We start from the raw sequence: 26,496 nt of genomic DNA on the forward strand, positions 1-26,496 counted from the left end.
AAAAAAAAAAAAAAAAAAAAAAATAGTGGAGGTCTAATTCTTTGAAGAAATGCCTGAGATAACCCAGGTTTGGCATGAGATATGGTGGCAAGTCAGCAGCTTACTCTGAATGTGTTTCACTTTTCTTGGAAGCAATATCTGCATAGGGAGATAATTTAAAAATTTTGACACTCTACAGTGTATACTATAGGCTTTTTGAAAATGCTAATCTGATTTAAAATGGATATTACATTTTATAGGATTTTTCCTTCTCTTTCTTGCTCGTCTAATAGATCTAATGAGAATGCTTCTTCTCAGGGAGTGGCTTTTCTGAATGCCATCTCATGGTCACCATGCTGTATACTTAACCAGCTTCAAATGGTCTGTGCTCAGGACCAGTTACTCTGTGGGTGGGTACACAGGATCTCTTGCATGGGTTGTGATATACCCTACACTTCTTTACACTGTTTCAGGTCAGGGTGAAAGAAGGAGATGTTACATCTGACTTGGAGGCTCTGTGCATCATAGATTTTTTTTTTTCTACCCACTTGGTCATCTCAGCAGGGGAGCATGTTTTATGTGGAAATGAACATGGTTTAAAGTAGGAAGATCAAATGTGCTTGTAGCCACTGAGATGATGAAACTCATGATGAACCTGTGGCTATTCATCCCTGATTTCTTGTGGAGATTGTCACTGTCTCCCCTAAGCACTCTGGGTATGGGTCAGAAAACAGATGTTTTATTACGATGAATTTCCCATTCATTAAATTTTAATTTATTTGGGGGGATTTTGGTGAGATTTACTGAAAGTTACTGAAATCTCCCGTTTTGGCATATACTTTTCTCCTGTTCCGTTTATCTTTAAATGTACAGTCTTGCAGGATAGTGAATGATAGTTCTGGAAAGAATTTCAGGTTTGACGTAACTGGCGGATTATGAATCAGGGTGCCTTGATTAGGGGAGAGGCTGGGAACTAACAAGGATGCAATCTGTAATCATATCCTCTGATCAGTTAATAGAGAAAAGCATTTTCCACACACCTGTGGACAGATGCAGTGAGACAGATAGAGACAGTTCTGGTACTGAGGCATCAGGATACTTTGCTTTGTTTTCAATGCTTTGTTTTCTGAGGTTCCTGGAATAGTCTCTGAATTGCCTGTTCGCTCTGTTTCTGATATGAGGTGTGAGTAATATTTCCTATGGAAGCCAGGCCAAGACTGGTTTGGGCACCGTTTGAAATTGGGATGCAGCCTGGAAAGTGAGTTGGAGTGATGGAATTTGACAGAGTGAAATGACTTGAGGATGGAGACAAAAATATCTTGGATGTGATAGTTTTGTCTGTTCGTTTGCATGTCATTATTTCCCCACTTCCCTGCAGTTTCCTTCCCTGCGATAGGCAAAGTGCACACTACACATTTAAGGAGGAGGAGGAAAATAATGAGAACAGGCCTTCTTTTTCTTTCCTCCTGAAAGATCTAGACTCTGGAATTATTAGCTCCATCCAAAATTGCTTATCTCTTTTTAGCTGCACAAAATGTAGGTGTTTTTTTTCTTCCTCAAACTCTGCTGCTTTCCCCCTCTCTTTATGGGAACATCTGGTTTCTTGCAATCTTTAGACTCCAAGTTAAAACAGAATTGAGTGAAGACTTGCTTGTTAAGCTATCAGAACTCTTGCAAACCTTTTCACTTTGTGTGTTTGATCAGCAGATCAGTAGCCTCCCTTGTGCCCTGCCTAGGCTGCCCGGGAAGCTGCAGCTCACCAAAGCCCTGCTGTGCAATCCAGTCCTTCAGAGGCTACACTGCTGATCTTGTTTTGTTTATTACTGACCACAAAGACATAAAAGACAGAACCTAAATGCAACTGTAATTAATACCCTTTTATTCAAGGAGACAGAGGGCAGCTTTTTACTTTCTCTTTTGGTTCAGTCTTCCACCCATCTTTCCATGCTTCTGTATTTCTCTATCTCTTTTTTAGGTTCAGCTTTTGTGAATAATTCATTATATGTGTGGGTTTTTAGATTTTTAAAAGAGGAAAATTGTCTTCCTCTTGAATGTGACCAAGATCTCTTCAGAGGGCTGGCTTCAGAAATCAACCTTTTCTCTAAATTCTTTTTTTTGTTGTTGTGATGGGTCTGCGACACAGGAGAAGGTAGCTGATGTGGAAGCTTGTCTTTTAACATACTTTTCCTTGCTGTTTTTGTAATGACTGCTTCTATCCAGCCATGCTGCATTTAGGTGTCTCATAAATAGACTTCCCTCCTTTACTTAGAGACATGGCTCACTAGGAAGTGTTTATGTCCGCAAGTACTTGTCTCTCTTGAGTCCTTTCATTAGCTCAAATTTTCTAGCTGGTAAATGTGAAACGACTGAGCTAAGAGCAGGCTTCTGTAAACGTTTCTGAATTTACAGCGTGAATTCACACAAGTGGGGATGTTGTGGGGAGGAGGCACCCCACCGCCATCACTACCAAATGATTTCTAAAGCAGTCCTTCTCAAAGAGAGATAGGAATGTCAGAGGCTTGGATCATTTCTCTTTCCATCTCCTAAAGTTACACACAGAGGATGCAGGACTGGTTTATGAGTGATGTTTCCAGCATCAGTTTTAATTAAAGGCAGAGAATATGGCACAGAGTTTCTAAGCTCCTCCAGCCTAGTGGTCTCTTGAATGTTAAGCCTATTTCAGGGAGATGTCTATGGTGTATTTTTACTCACTGAGGAGTACAACATAAATGTTTCATCAATTTCCCATTCCTTGCATCTTTAGCCATCTTTGGCTACAAATCCTGATGTGCCCTGGGTCCCTATCTCTGGAAAGCAGAGAACAGCTAAAGGTGTGTCCTTAAAATGGGAAGATGGGCTAGATTACAGAGGAAAGCAATGGATGACTTTCAGGAGTGTCATTTTTCCAAGCATCCCTGGCAGAGCAGGGGTCACTTCTTAGGAGCTTCTAATATTTTCTTTCAGTGATGGGGATTAAACCCAGGGCCTGGTACATGCTAGGCAAGTGCTATAGAATTGAACCACATCCCTAGTCCTTTTATTGTAATTTGAGCTCCAAATTTGTAAGACAAAACAAATTGTACTCTTAGTGCTCTTATGCTTGAAAGGGGGATGGGGCTTGAAGTAGTTTTGTTTTGAAGTAATGAGGATACATCCCCAGCCCCCACTTTTGAGACAGGATCTTGTTAAATTGTCTGGGCTGGGATCAAAATTGCCATCCTTCTGCCCAAGCCTCTTGGATGCTGAGATTACAAGCATGCACTACCACATCGGGTTTAGCAGACCCATTTTAAAAGTAGTACGTCATTCCAGAATCACAAGGGCAGCACCCAGCATCAAAGGCTTCAGAGAGAATGGGCTTTTGGCCTGTGGGAGTTGGTTTGAATCGCTCTTCTAACTTTGCATAACTTTGAGGCTATAGTTTTGATTCATCTGGTCCTGATGCATTTTTGCTGCATTTAGACTACATTTCTGAAGACTTTGGAAAGTTGCTTTGTTTCCTCTCCCTCTCCAGGGGTGAGACAAGAAGAATGCAGCAGGGTGGTAGGTAACAGGTCACAGTGGCGAACAAGTAATGCTCTGGTCAGTGCGATGAATGAAACTGTGCTGGTATCGTTCTGACAGCCAACATGTGGTGCTTTGAGTGGCCTCCTGGACTGGAAAGGATGCTCAGAACTAGGCAGAGAAGAATGAGTCCTCACAAATCTCGTCCAGCCTTTGGCTTAACTGTAGGTTGAAAGTTTTCAAACTTTCTGTGCCTCTTTCTCAATTTCCGCACTATTACTCTCAAGGGGCTGGTCAGGGTCAAAAAGGCATGAAATGAATTTTCAACAGTCACTCATGAACGTCCTGGCAATTTCTAGCTGTGTGCTGGTGGGAACTATCTTCCTACCATTCTATCACCCACCATTCCTGCTAGCTGGTGATTTCCATTGGCAGTAAGACTTAATTTCTCGTTTACTTCCTTTGTGCTTGAAGCCAGACATATGCATTCTGCCTGTTTCGTCTACACTACTCACTGATTTGGTGTGTCTCAGAATCACTTGGGGGACTTAGAAGAATGCAGATCACTGGACCCCACTGACAGAGTTCCTGACCTGGTAGGTCTGAGGTAGGGCCTGAGAATTCTCGTTTGTCACAAATACCCGAGCGACACTGGTGCTGCTGCTACTGCTGCTGCTGCTCTCAGAGCCACAGTTTCAGAACTGCTATGCTACACAGTTTCGTTTCTGCCTGGCAAGCCTTCTGAGAAACCAGTCTTGTATACTGCTGAGGAGATTCCCCATTCTAAATCTCTGTCGCATATACGAGGCTGAGGCCCTGCTGTTAACATAAGCTTATTCTTTGCTCTCAGTTAGTGAAGCTTTAAGACTTTTCTATAAAATGCAGATGATCTTGGACATAGAAACACAGTAAGCTAATATATGACACTCTCAACCACAAGTTAGTTCACCTTGTTCTTTCTGGCCTTATAACCAAGAGCAGGCTCTTCTGGGAATGGCCACACCTCTTTTGATTCCAGCACCTAACCCAATGCTGACACCTTTGTTGAATGATTTTTAATTAAATCAGTTACTCTGGATGTAACAAGCATCAGTGAGGTGCCTATTATGTACCCAGTGTTGCTCTGAGCAGGTGTGGCCTGGTGGTAGTGTGGAGTCACTGAATGCTGGGAGTGGGGGAAGGATCATCACATGGGAATTGGGAAGTTGCAAAAGACAAGCCTTACCCTATTACACAATTTTGCTTGTAATTGTTCCAGTTTCTGTTACCCAGTGTGGACTTCCTCACTATTAAAAATGTAGAGTATTTATTATCTAGCTTTTTGTTATAAAGAGCTCTATTAATTGGAACGCAGAGATCTACAGTATACCGACCATTCAGATTTGTGAGGATGGGCCCATGCACACAGAATGCTGTAGTGCTCAATACTTTTTCTCTTTTTTTCTTTTTATTTCCTTCCTGCATTCCTCTCTTCCTTCTTCCTCCCTCCCTCCCTTCCTCCTCTTCCTTTTTTTTTGCAGTACTTGGGATTAAACCCAAGGCCTTTGCACTGAGCTTCATCCCCAGCTTTTTAAATTTTATTTTAAAATTTAGAGACAGGGTTACTGAGGCTGGGCTCAAACTTGTGATCTCTTTGCCTCAGCCTCCTAGATTGCTGGGATTACAAGTGTACCATCATGCCCAGCCTGTAGTGCTTTCTGAATATTGCTAATAAAGCATTCATTGCATTATGTTCAACAAAGTTTGGTATGTGCTTTTTATTGTACTGTGTTCTGAACTTTCATGAATTATAATCTAATTGATGTATAAAGTGGCTTTTTATCACATTTCTTAAATTAACCAAAGTTTTCTTCTCCAAATACACATATCAGGTAACAGGATTTATTGCATTGTTCTAGAAATGGTACTTTTAGGTCTAGAAATGCTGTAGAACCAGAGATAAATCTGGGTGCAATTGTCACATCAGCAGGTGGTGGGTGGTACAAATGGATTGATAGCTCAGCAGGCTGAGCTCCCTGGCTGGTAAACTGGTATTATAGCTAACTGGGTGTGTTTCTGTAGGCTAACCCTAAAAATGAACCTCCAAGATTTTCAAGAGTGCTGTCAGTAGACATCCCAGTGTGACCTTGTCAAATTATATTTTCCCTAACTTGATACTGAATTATTCTACTTTTGTGTCTTCAGCTTATTTCCATGTTCTTTTACCTTCCCATAACTCCCTGCTTCTTGATCTAGGTCAGAGAATGATGGACTCTAAAACTGCTCAATTGAAGGGTGATATTCTTTTTTTTTTTTTAATCAATGTCTTGCTTTGTAAAACAGGCTGGCCTTGAACCTACTATATAGCCCAGGCTGGCCTTGAACTCACAGAGGTACTCCTGCCTCCAGGGTGCTGAGATTATAGATGTGCACCACCACACTCAGAAAAGGGTGATATTCTTTAAGCTTTTAAGGGTCAGTTCTAAACCTGTGGTATGTTGGAACTGCCTTGATTGGCTGTCTGGATGGCATTGGCATGACTCTTTTTGGAGAATTGGAGCTGTTAATCCCCCTAGTACAGTGCTTATTTATTTCCTTTTATATTAGGGTCACAAATCGTATCAGAATATGATTAATATTATAGCTCCCTGACTCCTTAAAAGTATACATAGACTTTTATATTGTTTCAGGAGCTCATGATTGTAATTTAAGAACAACTACTATGTTTGAAAATTCCCATGCACTGGGACATTGGGATGTTGGGTCCTCAGCAAAGTGATTATCAGTGAAAATCAAAACCTTTGTGTCTGAGTATGACAGGAACTCCATGTGAGATGTGTTTACACTAGTCTGTCAGCCAAACTGCACAAGAGAATACAAATGTTTTAACCAGAGCATTAATTCAGTACGAAACTCTTTCTCCTTCACCCTGATAGATGACTGTCAAGCTTGAGCACTTCTAGTGACAAGGTGCTCTTCTGTTAATCAAAAATTGAAGGAATCAGAAGTTGAAATACTCCTGCTTATAGCTGTCACTTATGCATCCCCTGCTCCTTTTGTTCTCTAAAGCAATACAGCCCACACTTACTTCTTATTTACTGTTAGGTCCTATGAATTTGGTGCCATGGTTGGCTAGAACTCTCTGTGATAATAGATGTGCTTTTATTGGTATTATCTGATATAGCAGCTACTGGCTGTATATACTGTTGCACCATTGACAGGTGGCTAGTGTGATTAAGAACTAAATTTTAATTTAAAAATTTCAATTAATTTAAACTGAAATAGTTACACGTGGCTAGTGACTAGTGGCTACTGTACAGTACAGCACCTGCAGAGAGAATACTGAGTTAGAAAGCCTAAATTCCCCTTGGTTTCTTATCTAATTAAGCTGGGCAAGCTTTCCTTGGCTTTTGGTGTACTGAGCTTCTTACAATCCACTATGAATATCACTCTAGTCAACCTCAGCTACCGTAATTAATGTCTTACCAGCTATTCCAGCTGGTCCAGGAATCCCGAAGAGTACCTCCTTTTCTGGGCCCTCGTTTCCTTTGTGTTTCCTACTCCTTTTTCCTAAGTGACTCTGGCTTTAGGGAATATACAGTACTCGGAGGTTATTTTCTCTGTGAAGCCTTCCTTGATTTCTCTAGGCAGAATAAGACCAACTTCCTTCTTTGGGTTCCTATTGGACATTTCCTGTGTTACTTTATTGTAACATTTACCACATAACTTTAGTATTGGTTTAAAATCCCTGCAAGGGGAGGTGACATTATCTATTAGTTTTTTTTTTTTTTTTTAAATTACCAGAACAGAGAACAGTACTCATTAACATTGGCATTTAACACATTTGTTTCAATTAAAATATTTTATTGAGTTTAGTTTTTTTTAAAGAACTGACATTCTATTCTATTTCTGACTTGACTTGAGGTTTTAGTCAGCTAAAAGCCTTGTGTTCCTTTAATATGAATTGGAAACAGTGCTGTTTGCCTGCACACTATGCTCATTCAGTTTAATTTTTGAATGTAGATTCAGGACTCTGGATTTATTTCAGTAATTTTCATCTTTTTGTTTTTAATCCAACAAAACCATAGTGTAGAGATCTTTTCCGAATGGGGATAAGAAACTAATATTTTTTGAGTATCCACCAAATTTCAGAATTTTTACATTTAAATAGGTCCGCAAGTATTATTACCTACATTTTAAATTTGAGGAAACTGAGGCTAGTGAAGTTTGACTCACTTGCTCAAGGTCACTACCCGTGAACTTGAATCCAGGTGGCCAGATTCTAATTTGGTTTCAGCCATTTTTATCATATGTTATCTCTGGACTTGGCTGTTTAACGAATGAGTTCCCCACCCTGAGCTTTATAGTGTCTGCGAATTTGATAGATATGTGCTTTATGCTTTCATTCAAATAACTGATGAGAACATGATTAGAATCAGGACCCCCTCCTCTGCTTATCATCAGTGCATTACTCAGTGCTCATTGACTGCTCAGCTTTTCTCAAAGCTACTGAACTGTGCTTTAGCCAACTGATATTTCTCTATTTATCTGCAGAAATATTGCAAGAGATATCCTTGTCACATGCTTTACTGAAATCAATACATACTTCCACGACTATTTCATGTCTATTTTAAGGTAGGATGTAGTATCTTGCTTTCTCAAAAGTCCACTGTAGGTATCATTTTCAGAGACTCAGACATATATTTTTTTTCTTTGCTAAACAACAAAAGAATCTCTGGAGTTGAAGAAATACTAAATGCTTTAGAGTTTGGGTTTTTGGAAGCATTAGAGTGTCATTGTTAAAAACATAGTCTCATGGTTCAAATCTCAGCACTACCCCTGCTGCTTCTTAGCTGTGTGCCAGGCAACCTGCTTAACCTTGCTGTGCTTCAGATTTCTCAAATGCAAAATGAAAATAGTAATTTTATCTTGTGTGATCAAATGAGATAATGCACGTAAAGTGCGTAAAACAGTCTTTGGCACATGGTAAATAGTGAATAATTCTTAGTTATTAGTTTCTGGTTAATTCTGGATGATTCAGTGTTTAACATCTGCAGCCAAGTTCTCTCCTTCTAACAATACTTCCTTACTTCCTCTTGATTTGGAGCAGTTTTTGATCCTGAGCATTGCCAGATACTTTTCCTGCAACCTTGCCTTCATTACCTCCCTGAACCTCAGGATCTTCTGGTGGGTGGTAGAGCTCTCTGTCCCTGCTCTGCTAAACGCTTAAGACTTTTGTGAGGCTGTCATCAGAAGTTGTGCATGAAAGCTTTTTATAAACACATCAGGCATTAACACCAGTGTTTATGTTGATAGACTGCTAAAATATCTGGCGATAAAGTGGTTGCTGTGTGGCAGATATGGCATGACAGTCCTGTGGAAATAAACATTCTTATTTTCTGCATTTGACATCTGTGGGGACTAAGGCATGGAGAACTTTGCTTATTTGTCCAAGATTGGAAAGTGAGTGAGAGCTGAAAGCCTAATCAGGGCTGGTGTTCTCAGTCATTGCACCTAGGTACTCTGTACATGAACCTTTTATTCCTTCTCAAAGTTATTATGTTTATATTCTTAAAAAATTTAAATGTGGACATCACATTTTCCTTTGTATACTTTTAATGCTGATTTTATGCCAACGTTGTCCTTAAGGACACATTTGGATTTATAATCCATAAAAAATATTTTCAGGAGCAATAATAAGACAGAATTTTCTCAGCCAGCAGATCGGATGTTCAAAACCATGAACATCCTTACACAAACTCACTTGATTTTATTTTTGTGTGTATAACAATAGTAGCCAAACATTTCAGATGGTCCAAATGATGACATATGAAAGGAGCCCTCTGAGAATCTCAACTTGCCTCTGAGTGGGTTTTCTTCTCAGGGGTTTCCAGCCTTCCAACTAATTATTTTCCTGTCGTTCAGGTTTCTTGGATGCACGATCTCCGACAAAGAACTGAGAGAGAAACTTCTAAAGAGTTAGAGTAATGTGTGTGAGGATGGAACATCTATGCTTTGAGGCTTTGGAATTTCCCTAATGAGCTTCATGAAGGGCATCTGACCTGACACGATGAAGGGCATTTTACCTGTGGGAATTGTATACTGGTGCATATGAGAATGGAAAACTAGTACAAACAACTTGGATTCTGGAAATCAGACAGAAGTCTCAAAAGAAATTAGAGTGGGTCTAAAAAAGTTAAAGGAACATCTCACCTTCTTGATAACTTTGGATTGTATTTGCATGGAAACTTGTATTTGTGCAATAGCTGAGCCATATGGGCATGCACGGACGCACGTAGTCTGTAGATATGAGGAGCACTGGAAGAAGGTGGGCTTGTCTGGAGGTGTGGTAACATGAGGGCAGGTTTGGGGAGTATGGGCCCATGTAAATTGGATCTGGGCATTTTGACAAGTTCAACCTCCCTTCTCATAGAGTTAGATATGTATGTATTTATTCATGGTTTAGATTACACACATCCCCCACTCCCAGTTCCATGGATGAGGATGTTACAACCCTAGGTAACCTCATTCCCAGGTAATGATTAAAAAATAACAAATGTCCACCCTGAATTTACAAGTGCAGAATGACTGAGCTTATTTTCATCAAAACTATCAGTAGACAGACTCAAGACAGCAAAATAATGGGATAGATTCTAGGATATTAAAACTATCCTGCACTTTCCACACTTCTGCTAAAAAAGTCTGGGTTCAGAAAAGCCCTGCACTATCACGTTTTGTCATCTCGTTTTCTCTTATCTTCATTTATTTTCATCATATAATCTGACCAACATTCTATAGAGATGATCATCCAGAGTGAAAAAGCTGTTGGTTCCTCCATATGTGTTCTTCTTGCAGGTGGATGGAAGAAACTAATCTTTCATGAATGTCCATTCTATGAGAAGTAGTCTGTGGTGCATTTTAGTAGCGTATATAATTTAATCCAACCCTATGTGGAGTGGATGTCATTGTTCTCAGTTTATCGATGATTAGTCTAGGGTCATATGTAGCTGTGGTCTGGATCAACTCAGTTGGAGAGTCTTTCTTTTGTACCATGCTGCCACGATCAGACCAGGAGACTGGCAGTACTCTTCCATTACAGAGTATCTTTTTAGAATGATACTACAAACTACTCTGTGTCTGTGGCACGCACAGAATACGAGGCTAAAACCATGGAAGTGTGAAAGGTCAATAGATGGGAGAAGAGCAGGACTCCATTACCCATCAAGGTTATCATGAATAATCCTGAGTTATCTTGCTTTCTGTCGTCAGAAGGTGAGCTTGAAATCTTTGCTGTTTTATCTTGCTACTTTCCCAGAAGCCCCACTGCCATGCTATCTTCATCACTGTTCAGATGACCTTTGATTTGAAAATGTCAATTTTCCTTTCCATATGAGCATGTCATCCCCTGATTCCTGACCTCAGAAAAGCCTCCCCTCCTTCTCTTTGGGCTCCAGGGTGCCCATAGTGTGAGTTGCAGTGTGGAAGTGGCAGCTTTCCTGACTTTTTCTTGAACCTAACACTGCATGCTTCTGTTTTTGTAGCTTTTTAAGGAAATGGGGATGGGGGTGGTAGGGAGGCTGCAGAAAAGATTCATATTCTGGTAGAGCTTAGGAAAGGCTTACAGTGGGTTTGTGGAAAAGCAGCCTTATGTTTATTCCCAGAAAATCATTTTCAGTTCTTACTTTTCATTAACTATCTAGTAGGGGAGTTTCTAGCTAGTGGGTCATGGAGCATCTCTCCTGGAAAATTTAGAAATACTTTTATGAACACTTGCTAGGTGTTCATAGGTGTGCCAGTATTTCCATTTTGAATGTCATTGTTGGATTTCTTCACTTCTTTTAATTGTAATAATGGGTCTTTCTCCCACTTCTCTTTTAATTATGTTCCCCATTAGTTTTTTGGTTTTTTTTTTACCAGGGATTGAACTCGGATCCTTCCGCTTGCAAGGCAGGCCACCGAACCACTGAGCTAAATCCCCAGCCACTATGTTCTCCATTAGTATCACAAAATATTACCAGGACCTAAAAGCAACTCTAATCAGACCCTCATTTATTTGTAAGGAAGCTAGGACCAGCAATGTTAAAGAGTCTTTCATCAAGTCTCTCAGTAAATGAAGGCAGAGGCTGGAATCTAGGGTTTCTAACTAACCACATTTTTTCCTTCTCTTTTGTTCACACCCTTTCCTTGTTCAGTCAATTCGTTCTACCTCCTTCTTGTTTTGGGACTAATTTGTTCTTTTGTTAGTTAGCAAATAGGTGTTTTGGAGTTTCTCTTGGAACATGCAAGACTTTATATAAGGACCATCATTAATAAGAAAAAACTTCAGTAAAAAAAACACCAATGGACAAGAAATGGTTAATTCATAGAGGAGATACCTCCTGGCATAAATCCAGTGAAGATGGGAAGCAGTGATTCAGGACAGTGGTTAATTTTTCCTTTCTCCAAAATGTGACCACAGAACCATATGAAATGATATGGCCCCATTGGCAACGGGCCCTTCTACTCAGTGTAAAAACCAAATCTAAGTCTCAGCAGACGGGGGAATGGAGCTTAGCAAGTTCCCATCTCAGATGTTTGTGGGGCTGTTCAGTGTTGAACTATCCAGACACTACCTTAGTACATAGCCCTATTGAAAACCATTGAGTAGCCCTGGGAAGGAGAAACTGAGTTCATATGAAAAGATATCCTTCTTTTGGAATTCTCCATTCAGGCTAAGAAGCCAGGGACTTTTATTTTATTATTCTTATGATAGTTTCCCAAGGCTTTCAGTGTATGGAGCTGAGAACCCGGGGAGGCCCTAGGGGGAAAAATCTCATTCTCTCTCAACTCTCTATATCTACATCTGTAAAATGAACATACTGAAAAGTGTTACTAGAACTCTAAGGTGCCTTTCACTGCTTGTCCTGGCACTTTTGGGATTTGAGTTTCTGGAACTGTTGCTGCACATGATTTGAGGACACCATTAGCTTCCTTGGCCCCCAGCATTGAAAGCAGCACTTTCCCCCTTGGCTGTACCTTACAGTCAACCTGGGAACTTCCAGAAATGCTGGTGCCAGCTTCAGCCAAGACATATCTGAATCTCTGCAGGTATATACTTTGTCCTTAATTTTAAAAGCCTTCCTGGTTGATTCCGCAGTTCAGCCAAGGCTGATATCCACTGATCTTCTGGAGAAAGAGAGGTGAACCATACCTTTTTGTTTCTGTTTCTTTTGATGTGGTTTGATTACATGCACCAGCTGATTCCTCTCAGTTCTATTGCAGGCTGTAGTGAAATAGTGGGAGACTCCTAGGTATCCTTGGATTGAACCTGAGAGAATAGGATGATTAATTCTTATATTGGCAAAACCATTCACCTGTGGCTGCTTCTAGCACACCTAAAAAGCTGCAAGATAACAGTCTTCTGTGATAAGGACAATGCTCACACTTCCTGAATGTAAGTCAAGGTAAGGGACAGTTTGAGGCCAAGGGACAGAATGAGTCATGCTCACCTAGGATGCTATTGAGTAAGTGACTGAAGACTCATTGGCCTTCTTTCCTACCTGGATAATTAACCCCTGTGCATGGGAGGGTTGACCTTGCATGACCACCATCAAATATAGGAATCTTCTCCATACCCTTGACCCTGAATTTCCCAGAGACAGACGGCTTTAGTAAGTGGGTGCTGAAACTGGTTTGTCCTGGCTCTTCAGTGTCCTGTTTGTGTATCTCTAGATTCTATGGTCAGTGATCGACTTGGTAGTTTGAAATTGGCTATGGTCAGAATGTTTACACCCTAGAGACTGGCAAATGCTACACATAAGTGCTTTTCTCTTTGATGTTAAATATTTAATGATTAGCACCACACTTCATTTGTTCCTTAATGAAGTAACCCACTTACTTGTGGAGTAGCAGAAGTTCTTCTCTTTACTTTCTGGAATAATTTAAGAAAAATCTAAGCCCCCTATTACAAGATAGCTCTCTGGACATTTGAAAACAGCAATGGTATCTTCCAAAGCTGAGTATCCTTAATTCCTTCAACATTTTCTTACACATTTTGCAGGCTTAGTAGGTATCTTTGAACACTGAGGTACAGTTGCAGAATTTTGAAAGAAAATGAGAATTCTCCCAGGGATGATCTATGGATTATTTCAAAAAAGCCCACCCTCTAAGCACTGAGGATTGAATCAGGCCTTTGCACTGAGCTACATCCCTAGCTCTTTACTGTTATTGTTATTGTTAGTGTTATCATCATCACCTTGATACTAGAGTCTCACCAAGTCTCTAAATTGCCTGGGCTGGGTTTGAACTTGTGATCCTCCTGCTTCAACCTTTCAGAGTGCTGGGATTACAGGTGTACACCATCATGCCCAGATCACAAACAGCTTTGAATTTTCTTCATATATTCAGTACCACCGGATGCCCAATGATGCAAATGTTTGATACGAAGCAGGATACAGTCTTGGGTGTGGCTGCTGACTGCGGTTCATGATCTTTCCCTAAAGTGCACATTCCCCCAGGGATCTTGATGGGCTCAGTTTGTCAGGGTATCATCAAAATACAAATTCTGGTTTCTGAAACAAGTAATTTCTTTACTGCTGTTTTGTTTTCTTTCAGAGGCTTTTCATGTTCCCCTTTCTATTCTTCCCTTTTCTATTGCACTCAATCATTTGTCTCCCGATAGCCAAAACTGTTTGTCAAATGACAGCATTCCAAATCCAGGATCCAGTCAGACATATAACCAGTGATTTGTTGAAACCTCTCCAGGTGACAGCAACTGAAAGGGGCACCAGCAGCAAAAAGAGGGAAGAAGCCGGAGTTACATTTCTCCTCCTTTAGGAATAGGGTGGGAATGGTCTGGAGCTGACCTCAAACCTAGTCCACTAAAGTAGCAATAATGTGACCTTCCTTTCAGTGTTCTTTTGAGACAGCAGGGTCTCACTATGTAGTTGAGACTGACCTGGAACTCACTCTGTAGCCCAGGCTGGTCTCGAACTCACAGCGATCCTCCTGCCTCAGCCTTTCAGTGGTTTTATGTATAGGGCAGGGTCATGGGAATGAGGTGGAGTCTAAAAGAAATGAGATTTGGGACATAGCTTCACAGCTGATAATTAAAAGGGTAATACAGAGGGTCTTTTGTTTTGAGTAACTAAGTCCATTGACCTCCATAAGAGAGATGTGTGACTGTTCTGAAAAGCAGAAAGCCCTTTGAGGGGTTCTCTGCCTCTTTGTTATGTTCCTAATATTGCTTTCTTTGTCTTTCATTCATTAAGTTTGAAGTCTTTAGGAGTAGGTGTAATGGCATTTCCATCTCTTGACAGCCAGAAAGAGCGAAGAGAGAGAGAAAGAGGTGTGTGTCTGTGATCAGGATTGCCTGTCAGATGGTGGATTTGAACAGAGGCAGCTGTTGTCATGACAATTGCAGGTTGCATCCCACCACCATGGAAACCAAAGTTTAAAAACTGATGTTAAGGCTGAAAGTCACATGATGCATTTTTGCTTTGTTTTGTTTAAAAAAGGGGGGTTTCAATCTGAATTTTTTTTTAAAGATGAGATTGGGTGGTGGTAAAATTGCAGTAAGGAAAGCAACAAGATAATGAATTGGAACAGCATGGAGTATGCGGGGTCTTCCTTCTCCTCCTTTTCCTGCTTGTTAACTGCATTTCTCCTGCATGGGTGGGTAAGCAATAAATACAATGTACTTTTCCACTTTGTAGCTAGAGCTGTGTACTGATAAAGGTCACATGGAGAAGTTCAGGTTTTCCCTTCCTGCCTGTGGAAGGTGATATGTGGTCCACCTTCTGTTGACCAGCCCAGGACAGAGACCGGGGCTCTCAAAGTGTGGACTGAGGAAGGAAGTGGAAATGGAGTTGAGCGAGTAACTAATGTTCAGATATGGGGGTCGTCCATACTCCGATAAATTTAGAAAATCAACATTTATTTTTAGGAAATAGCTCTTCCAAACTCCAAGGAATGCAGCCTCTCTGCATTCCACTTTTCTTGGGTTGTCTCCTTTTGACTACCCCACCATGCTAGTGAGCCATAAGGTGAGTGCTCCGAGAGCTAGACGGAGCCCACCTAGGAGCCCCTTCACCTCTAGACACGGGGGCCTTGCAGGATGACCTCTTCTCCTATGCCCGCTTACGCTAGAGGGTGAGGATGGTTTGCTGAGAGGCTTTGGGAAATCTTCTTGGAGCACCATCTTTGTTTCACACGTGCACTTTCTATTATGATCAGAAGAGAAGGTGATAAAGTATCCTCTAGTGAAGGGAGCTATACCAGGCCTACTTTAGCAGGGCTGGTTTGAATTTTCCTTTCGGACTGAAGGGCTGAAGAATTGCACAGGTCACATGTGTCAACAGGTTAGGAGGTGGAGATTCCTGTCTACTGTAGGAGGGGTGAGGAATATAGTGAGGGGTGCAGACACACTTTGCTGGAGCGATGGCCCTACTGATGGCTGTGTCTGGGTTTTGACATGAGGTCCTATTTCTTTGATAATACTTGTCTGTCCAGGAAAGATGTATCTTTCTCAGTGGGCTCAGGCGAGGAGGATATGATCTCACCAGCATGATCTCACTGCATTTCCATCAGGGTCTGTGGGAGCTGGAGCCGGACTTCTTTGGTGGTTCAACCCCTCCTGTTCTTAGCTCTGGCCTTGGGTGTGATTAATGTCTCTTCTAATCACTGGGAAAAATTGCATCAGAGCCATCAGCTTCATAAATCCTCCACTGGGGACCAGTGTTTGGATGTGCTTTCCATATTCCCCAGAGGTTCTGGGCCAAATGTCTTTGCTTTCTTCCCGGAGGCCCATTACCATAATTTTCTTTTAAATCCTTTATCAGGGTGGGTCTCTTCAATGTCAGCCAGTGGCATGGCTGCAGCCAGCCAGCCCTCTGCTGGACGCTGTGACCACTAACAGATGCTTTCCCCAAAGCTTTGAGCCACAGCAGATGCTTGAAGATTGATTCAGTAGGATAGTAAAACTGACTGTGCATTTGTGTAGCACCTTTAGAGTTTCAGAGGGCTTTCATATTCATGTTGCATTTTAGCCACTGATTCTTTTCTTCTTCTTTCTTCTTTTGTTGGAATGGATAGTGGTGGCCTTCCCTGACTCATGAGGGCTGTGTTGGAACAATTTTTCCAGAGTGCTGTGTTGTTTTCCAGTTGTTGAGTTACATTTTCTTTATGTATTCCAGGTCTTGAGGAAGATCCTGATTTTTCTCACATAAAAAAGAAATGTAGCCTGGAAGCTTTGAGGAACTGTATTTCATTATCATTCATATTTAAAATGTCTTTTTAGGCAATCACAGAATAGATAATTCCTTTCCCAGTAAGCACATGTGAGAATATTTATGTGCAGGTGTGGAAGGAGTGGAAAGCTGTTTTGACCGCCCTCTGAGACTTACATATATTAGATTTAGCCATCCTCAAGAAGGAGGTTGAGGCTGGGCGTGGTGGTGCACGCCTGTAATCCCAGCACTTGGGAGGCTGAGGCAGGAGGACTGCTGTGAGTTCGAGACCAGCCTGGGCTATATAGTGAGTTCCAGGTTAGTCTCAACTACATAGTGAGACCCTGTCTCAAAAAAACAAAGCAAAACAAAAAGAAGGTTGATGGAGGGGAAAAGGAGACAGACCTTCTTGTGGGAGATTGTTCTGGGCCTAGAGAGGTGTGTGCAGGAGGGAAAGTTATGGCTAAAGATAATGCCAAAGGCATGCTGAGGGATGCCTTCTCACAGACTGTGGGCTCTTCTAGGCATCCCCAGGAGTTCTGGGAAGTGCTAGAGTGGTCACAGGCTGCTCCCCAAAGACTCATGTTCTCCATTAGGTCTGGAGTTGGGAGAACACAGTATGGTCTGCCTGCCTGTCTCTGAGGACCCTTCAGCCTTTCAAGGAATTCAGTCTCCTTGTGCTGGATATCAGAACCTCTGAGAGGAGACAGATGGGAACAGAGATATCCAGGCTACACCGTGGTGGTCACAGAGGTGCGTGGTTTCCTTTGGGAATCCTGCATTTGCTGCCTGTCACCCAACTCCTTTCTAGGCCTGAACCTGCTGATCTAAAGCTGGGAAGTAGTGATAGGGCCGGACCTATAGTGACAGGGAATAGGCCCAGCCCCAGACAGGCCCCATGGCTCTGTTGGCAAGCAGACCCAGCACTTTGCAACATTAGCCCTCTCCCTTGCCCCAGCTTTTGGTGCTCAAGAAGGAATTGAACAAATGACAGGTGTGCGGGCCAGCAGCACTGCTCAAATTAGTTGTGTTGCTAAGGAAACAAGTCAACTGGTTGAAGGAAGGAGCATTGGGTAAAGGAGATAAATCAATAAGTGAACCTATTTTTATCATTTCCTTAATGATTGTCTTGAAGCTGATAGACCAGGAAAGCAAAAGGGGAGCTAGAGCGACACAAGTCCTCCTTGATGCTCTCAGAGGGAGAGAGGAGTTGGGTGATGTTTGGGAAGACTGCTAGGAAAGTTTATGAAGTGAGGTCCCCAGTGAGCAGACAGGGAGCCTGGAGGGGGAGCCTCTGGGCAGGTTTCAAAGCACTTTTCACGGATTTCCTCATTTGCTCTGGTCCACTCCTTTGTTCTCTGGTTTTTATCCTCTCAGAAATCTTGTTCATAACTATAACCTTCCTCTTTACCCTCACCTTGGATGGGTTTTTATTGTTTTTTTTTGAAGAACTACAGCTTTAATTGATTTTATGGTTATAAATTAATACATGCTCGTTATAACACTTAGACAGTGGATAAAGGAGGGAAGAAGCAAGTGAAAATAAACCCAGCTTCCCAGAAAAACTCATGATCCTTCTAGCAAGACAGAATTTCCCCCTTTCTGTTTCTCTTTTAACATTAAAGGATCTTCTATGCATGCCGGTTCCTTTTCTTGTTCTTTTTAAAATAGATAATGTGTGCCCACAGTATACAGAACAAAAAGTTCAAATGGGTGTACAGTGTAGAGAGAGCATGGGCCAGCTTTTATAAGGAAGGATACCTCAAGCCTCATTTCCCTATGCTATTCACTTATAATTATTAATTTATCGATTCAATAAGTTATTGGATGCCCACTATGTACAAACACAGTGCTGGACACAGGGACACAAAGGTGCAGCAAAGCCTCTGGCCTCAGGCTTCCAGGCCTCACTGTTTCAGTAGCTTCGTGTGTTCTGGTTCTCAAAACACAAATAACCTGGACACCAGGGATGGACACTGATGCAAAATATGCTGCATATCAGGCACAGGCTATGCTGGGACTCACAGAATGAGTCCTGTGCAGGCCTTCATCATGCCCCTGACTGTGATTGCCATGAAGGGTCCGAAGAGATAATCCTCCTGGAGGCAGTGACAACTGGAAGCTTCTTTTGATCTTTCCAAGTCACATCTTTGTGTCACCTGAAACGTGCAGCACTTTGACCTGTGGGCCATTATTTGTAGTCCAGGCTTTTCTTCCCTTTGGAAATGTAGCAGGGCCTTTACTATTGGGGTTGAAGTTCAGCTGGCCTGAAGAAAGGGAGTCAGCCTGCAAAGTGAGGAATTGAGCCAGAGTCGACCTGAGCCAGACTCAGTGGAATTCCTCACCTTCTCTCACTCCTCCATGGAACAGCTCCTGCTGTGTACCAGGGCCTCTGCTCAACACTGCCAGTGGAGATAAACGAAATACCTGCTTTAAAGGTGTCGTTTCTTGGGGAAGATAGGACATAGTAAAGAATAAAATAAGAAATATTGAAAAATGCAATGTAAAGAGAAACAAGGCACAAAGCAAAATCTCACAAAGTGACATTTTGGCTTGGCTTTGACATGTGAGTAGAAAGGAGAAAGGCCATTTCAAGTGACAGCAAAAGCACCAAGATGTCAGTACCTGTCCTTTATACATTCTTCAGAATGGAAAGTAGAAAAGACGTTAAAGAAAAGGGCTGTAAGAGTCGCTGGAGTCCAGGTAGCACAGGATATGTCCTTGCTCACCTCCTTTAAGGACTTCCTAGTTCCAATCCTCTTCTCCCCAAACTCACAGACACATGGGATCTCCACAGTCTCACCTTGGCTTCTATGCCATCACCTCACTGCCCCAGTGTGAGTTCATCCTGTGTTCTAGATGTGCTCAAGGGACATCCCTGACAAGGGTGTATGCATTTGAGCAGTTTTCAAAATTATAAGATTAAAGATTGAAGCTTTGAATGAATTCTTAGACATCAGACAGTAGGCAGAGGATTTGGCTGGAGAAGGAATTGGAAATAAGGTATTTTTAGTACCTATGCATTTCCACACTCTCACTTTCTGATTCTATTCTCTGGGGCCTTGGGCAGCACAATCTTTGAGTCCTCATGACTTTTCAAGCAACCAGATACCTGGCCAGTCATAGGAAATCTGACTTATCAGCTCCTGCATCCAAGAGCCCTTCTGTCCTGAGCATCCTGCATTGGTGATAGTCATGGTTTCCAGCTAACCTTGGGTCTCCAACAAGCCTCACACATCTGCATTTGGACTTTCTGGACTCTTGGAGCTTAAAGGTCCTAGCAGTGAGATATAGTTTGAAATGATCTGGCTAGAAAGATGCTGGTGTGGGACAAGGAGCAAGGTGTGGGGACTGCAGAGGCCACAGCAGTCTGAGTGGAGGTTGCTGTGGAGAATGGTCTCAGAGGTACATAGCTTCCAGGACCTGTCACGCTTGCTCATCTACTTTTAGATCTGTGGTTATTACATATTTTGTGCAAAGAAGACTCAACCCTGAAAAGTGGTCAGACTCCCAAGAGCCAGTGATGTCTGTAGCTTGGATGAGCAGTTGTTTGTTCCCAGTCCCATTTCCCAGGTCAGACCCCAGGCTCCTTAGATGTGCTGAGCAGGTTTCTGAGCTTGTAGCTGGACACTTTTAACCATGGAAAATGACCAGATGAACCTCATACCTTTGTGAATAGTTTTGTTAAGAGAAAAGGCAGGGCATGACATGGAAGAGGCACAAGTTGTATTCCAGCCAGACCCACCAGCCCTCTTCCTGTTAATCTGGAGGGCTGGCAGGGGAGCTTGTCTTGCATTAGGGTCTCCCAAGGATGTTCCTGTGAACAGTATTCCCAAGAGAGATGCTCTCAATAAAAGGGTTCTAAGGTTAAACCATGCGGATATGCTTTGTCCTGCTCCCAATCCCGTGTGTGTGTATGTGTGTGTGTGTGTGTGTGTGTGTGTGTGTGTGTGTGTGTGTGTGTTGGGGAGTACATGCTGTTTACAGTAGTATTGAAAGCAACAAGAGATCTTTCTGTTTAGAAACCTATTTCACTTTATTTAACCCAGGATTTCCCGCATTTATTTGATTGCTAGTTCCTATAGCACTGGTATTTCATGGCTTACATTGTAGGAACTATACTATAAATGCCCTCGGCTTCTGTTGTCATTCATCCCTGACTCACATGGCTATTACCATTTTTTTCTGGACCCATCTCCTAGCCTGTTTTCAGGAAAGGGCATGGATTCCTCAGGCACCACTTCTGCCCTATTTTCATCTTCATTATATCAGATGGGTCCAAAGATTTTGAGTGTCTGCATCAGCCCCAGGATAGCCTAGCCTGGGAAGGGGCCTTGTGCCCTGTCCTTGCTCCTTGCCTTGCGAGGGTCCCTTGCCACTCTATATTTGTCAGAGCATTACATTAGAGCTGGGCATGGGAAAGAGGAGTTCTCCTGCTGTGATCAGCGGGCTCTGGTATCCTTGACTGGGTGTACTGGTGGCGTTGACCTGAGAAAGTAAACATGCAAGCTAGATGTGTGCCTGTGATAGTCTTAGCTCTTAGAGGCCAAGGTTGGTATCCAGAGAGTTTGAAGAAGGAGAGATGGCCAGGGGTGCTGATGGGGTTTTAGTTGATAAGGCTCCTCTCTGGCTGAGAGGCCTTAAGCAAGCACAGTGGGATGGGAAGGCAGGAGTCTGGCCCCAAGGCCCTCTGAGGCACCCAGTTTCTAGGTTTGGTGCCTAGTGGCAGGGAAGCAGAGGTAGCAGATCTGTCCCTGGGACAGCTGTGTGGTGCTGGCAATGTGTGGAAGGAAGGATGGCCAGCTGCTGGGGAATGCATATGACTCATGAATGCATGGTGGTGGGGGGGATGGCACTGTCAAATGGGAAGTAAGAGGACTTGAGGTTCATGTGCAGCCAGTCACCTCCCCTTTGCAGTCTCCCGTGCTAGCACTAGGTCCTGAGCAACTAGGGGGCCACTCACATGTCCATGCACACTCAGTCTGCCTGCAGAACGCCCTGTGATCTGCTTCTCTCCAGATAGACCCTGAACCCTCATTCAACATTGCCATTGACAGAGACGTCACTGTGAGTATGGGCTAGGAGGATCAGGGGGCATATTTATGATTTGCTCCCCTTCTGTACTGGAAGGGAGGGCTTTAGGCCCTGTGTTCCACACAGCCAGCCTGGCTCTGTGGGGAGACAGGAGAGTGGGCCTCGTCCTTTCCTCCCCTTCCCTAGATCTACTATGTTCCTCTTCTGCCTAGATTCTGGAATCTTCGAGAACACCGGATTTCCTGCAAGACCAGTGACAACAGCTGGCTTGTGTTTGTCATAACAATGGTTACAGAATGAATCTGAACCCAGGATGACTGGGCTCTGGGAGAGAGCTGGTGATTCCCTTTCTTTTCTAACAATCCCAATTTCTCCCCTTCACCTTGCAGCAAAACCTCTTTGCCAAGTTCAGGAGCGTGCATTTGAGTCATAATACTGTTTTTCAAAAAAGACACAGGGAGCCCCTCATCTACCTTCTGAAAAATATAACCAAAAAAAAAAAAAAAAGCCTGCATTCATTCATTTGACTCACAGTTTGGTTACTAGAGGCCTGGACTTTGCTGTCTCAGGATGCTACATCTTTCTGTTTCCTGCCGATGAGGAGGCTTAGGAGAAAATAAGGTGGAGCAAAACAGCTTCTACTCACCCCATAAAGTATTCTTCTGAGTTGGGTTTTAAAATAGGAGAGGGTTCACATGGGAAGAATGGTTTATTTTTTTAGGAGTTCTTCTCTCACTCAGTTGAGCAGAGATTTTAGAAGAAGAGACTACAGATGTGATTCTCACAAGGCAACAGACAGGTACAGCTGGGTCTTCGCTAAAACATTATTTCACAGTCCAGGGGCTTAAAGAATTAGAAGAACAGAGTATCTGCTATGGCATTACATATTTCTTCCTTCCTTTTTTCCTCATCTACTTGCAGCTCTTGTTAGTTTCTGGACTTGTCTTTGATTCCCTCAGTATCTGGAGTACCTGCTGGATGCCTAACTCTGACACTTATTGGCTCCTTTCTCTTGAAGAAGATGCTTATTCACAGACCTGACCCACATGGTTATGTTTCATAAGCTAAAGAGACCATACACTGTCCTGCCTGCTTGATTGCTAATATAAATCATGCAAATCATAAGCATAACTGGGTTGGATAGTTTGTGTGTTTGTGTACACAGCCATCTGGGAGGCTGTGTTCCTCTCAGGTGAATTTGTTCCTTGACTTCTCCCTTCCCACGCCATTTGAGTACATGATCTTGGCCACCATCATTGCCAACTGCATCGTCTTGGCCCTGGAGCAACATCTTCCTGAGGATGACAAGACCCCGATGTCCCGAAGACTGGTATGTGCTTCTCTCCCTTCCACCTTTCCCCTTCTTTTCCTCTTCCTTGCTTCCCTTCTACTTGGCTTTATGACCTTCTCTTCCCCTTTACTCCCTTCCCTATCTGTGAGAAGCTTTTTCTTTGCCAAGGACAAGGTGACAGCAAACCCCACTGGGACTCATGAGAAAAAGAAGGCCCTGCAGACACTTGTGTGTATATCATATAGTAGCCAGGCAAGAAAACAGGGCAGGAACAAAGCCATTTGCTTTATTCCTCTTTCCCAAGGGATTTTCCAAGTTGGAAAAAGAAGGAGGACAAAGGAGAGACGAGCAAGGAAGCTCAAAGCTTTTTGTGTTGGTGGTTACAAATCCACTAACTGCTGACGCTCATATTCTCACTAAAGAAATGATTCACATGTCTAATGTATTCTCCCTGAAGAGAGCAAACAAATTGCTTAAAATCCAAATGTGTGGGTGAGTGGTTCTAGCCTAGTTACCTGGCCACGAGAACTCTGAATTTCTAACTGGTGTGCAGACCAGCAATAGAGAGCAAAGTTCCTTCAGGGAAAAGCCATCAGGGTCCTGTAGTGGAAAGTAGTATAGCCTTGGTACGACTTCACACATATATATATCTATAGTTGTCCCCCTTGCTCTGTGTACCCCATGAATCACTAAAATCCTGTAGCCCCAGGTCTCCTTTGTCCCTCATTACCCTCACTTTCTACCTGCAAGTGGGGCTGGCCCAGCACAAGCACACAGGAAGTGGTTGGGGTGTGTCTTTGCTTGCATTTGATAAGGAATAGTTCTCTTACTGGTGCTTCTACTCCTTATCCCCACAGGAGAAGACTGAACCATATTTCATTGGGATCTTCTGCTTTGAAGCTGGCATCAAAATCGTAGCCCTAGGGTTCATTTTCCATAAGGGTTCATACCTCCGCAATGGCTGGAATGTCATGGACTTCATTGTGGTCCTCAGTGGGTGAGTTCTCTTTCTTGGTTTCCCTCTTTGTGTATGTGTAGGGTCCTATAGTGGCTAGTGCAGGTGCCCTAGGAAGGACTCCACAGCAGAGTGTACAAGTGGAGCATACACCAAAGAAAATGTTCAAGGATAAGATTCCTTCTGGTGCTGGACCACAGAGGACCCACCTCAAGAGGAGTGGGAGTGCCCTGTTTGTGTGTTTGTGGCATTAGACAGAGGCCGTGGAACTCTTGGGCACATTTGGCTTCCCATTCTGTGCATGGCTAGATTATTGAGCCCCTACTTTCCTGGGGAGGAAGCCTTTTCACTTTATCAAGCAGTTTCCTAGCCTGAGAGGCAACCCTAGGAGATGAGCCAGAAGATATAGTTGAGTACAATTTGTGTTAGGGTCTGGAGAAGACCCTGACCCTATATTTTGAACTGATAGTTTAGATTCATGTTTTGACAACAGAATTAATAGCCTACAATTGAATCAGGTCATGTTTGATAAATCATTCCTTGGAAATTAATGTAGAAATACTTTGGTGGGGCTGAACTGGTGTCACAGGGGCATAAATAATGTGACAAATCTATTAATATTTGATGAAGCATTCTTTTGAATATGACTATAGAGTGGAGGAAAATGGGCTGGGTCAGCACTTCCACAAGAGATATGATGAGGCTTGGTGATGGTGGCGAAGGGCATGCCACACTGATTTTCTGGGACTTCATGGGTCTTTGTGTCACGTGGCTCTTGGTACCTACAGAGAAGGGGGGACATGGCAATTATGGGTATGGTCTGGAAATTCCTTTCTGCCTGGTCAGTGTGCAAAGTTGAAGAGGAGAGAGTAGGCCACCACCTTCCGACTGACCAAAGGAGAGAGGAGAAAAGAGGACATTTTTCCAAAGAATAATTGAGTGACATAGAAGTAGCTAAGTCATTGAATTCACGCATTGTCTTGTGGGGTAGACAAAATATTCATCTTTTTTTTTCATTGAGTTTATTGGTACTTTTTTTTCTTTTTAGACAGGGTCTCACTATGTAGTTGAGACTGACCTGGAACTCACTATGTAGCCCAGGCAGGTCTTGAACTCACAGTGATCCTCCTGCCTCAGTCTCCTGAGTGCTGGGTTATTGGTACTTTTTAGGTACAAGTACAATTTCATTCATCATTGGGATCTTTGCATGATAGATCTTGGTTCTCATTTTTTTCCCATACCCCTGTCCTCCCTTCATCTTTAACCTTTAGACTAATTGTGATTGAGGGAACTTATGATTTAGTATATGAAAGTGCATTTTGTATACAGTATTATAGAAATCCATTGCCGTAGGAAATATAGCACACCTGGGTGATGTTTTCAATGTCTCTAAAATAAGTAATATGTACTGTATAAGAAAAGACTAAATGGGAATCTGAATCACTTAGAAATGCTATGATTCTGTCTAGAACAAAAGGGCTGTCATGGATAGTATTTGTCAAGATTGGTCCTGTTTAGAATGTATGTGTCAGAGACCATTTGAAATTTCTTGTCCATTCCATTTATTTTTATATTAAATAATTATATGTTCAATAAAGAAAATATAAAAATGCATAAAAATCAGAAGTAGGAAAAAACTTCTTCACTGATTATGAAAAATTCTTGATTATTTTGTGATATTTCTTCCCAACTCTTTAATGCTAAACTAACTTTCTTTAAATGCCTGTAATTTTGTTGCCTTTCTCAATATAGTATGTGCCTATCACATCTTATTTATTCCATACTTTGATAAAAATTCTGTAATGACTGATCAACAGTTTGTTAAAGATATGTACACAGCTTGCTTCTTATTTTTGTGATTATTTGGCACTTAGATTGCTTTCTGTCTTTTGCAATGATAAATAACTACTATAGACACTCCAGCATACGTCTTTTGAATATCACTCAAGCCCTTTGTATCCATGGATTATATGTAAGGGGTTCAACCAAGCATGGATAGAAAATATTTGGAGAAAAATAGTGTACATCACACACACACAGATTTGTTTTTTGCCATTATCCCTAAAGAGTACAAAGAGTTACTTGTACATTTATATTGTAGTTTTTTAAATAATTAAAGTATGTGAAGGAAGCCGGGCGTGGTGGTGCATGCCTGTAATGCCAGCACTCAGGAGGCTGAGGCAGAAGGATCGTTGTGAGTTCGAGACCAGCCTGGGCTACCTAGTGAGTTCCAGGCCAATCTCAACTACATAGTGACACCCTGTCTCAAAAAACCAAAAAAAAAAAAAAAAAAAAAAAAAAAAAAAAAAAAAAAAAAAAAAAAAAAATGGGGAGGAAAAAAAAAAAAAAAAAAAAAAAAAGAAAAGAAAAGAAAAGAAAAAAAAGTATGTGGAGGGGAAGATATATACAGATTGTGAGCAAATACTATGCTATTTTATATGAGGTATCTAGGCATGCATGGACTTTGGTATCCACAGGTCTGCAGAAACCATGGAACAATTGTACATTATAGGGGAGTCTGGTTGTTCTAATGTGGGAACTTGGAACTA

The 26,496-nt window shown here is 42.2% G+C and overlaps 1 protein-coding gene across 1 annotated transcript in view; it reads left to right on the plus strand.

The window, feature by feature from the left end:
* The window catches only part of Cacna1e (calcium voltage-gated channel subunit alpha1 E), a 397,594-nt gene that overhangs the window by 83,747 nt on the left and 287,351 nt on the right, over positions 1 to 26,496 (plus strand). The window contains exons 3-4 of the mRNA XM_010630288.1: positions 22,926 to 23,031; positions 23,850 to 23,989. Of these exons, the coding sequence (XP_010628590.1) occupies positions 22,926 to 23,031; positions 23,850 to 23,989 (246 nt within the window). The remainder of the gene's footprint in view (positions 1 to 22,925; positions 23,032 to 23,849; positions 23,990 to 26,496) is intronic.

This window comes from Fukomys damarensis, unplaced genomic scaffold (assembly GCF_012274545.1).
Source record: "Fukomys damarensis isolate Sample0158 unplaced genomic scaffold, DMR_v1.0_HiC HiC_scaffold_11, whole genome shotgun sequence".
Lineage (NCBI taxonomy): Eukaryota > Metazoa > Chordata > Mammalia > Rodentia > Bathyergidae > Fukomys > Fukomys damarensis.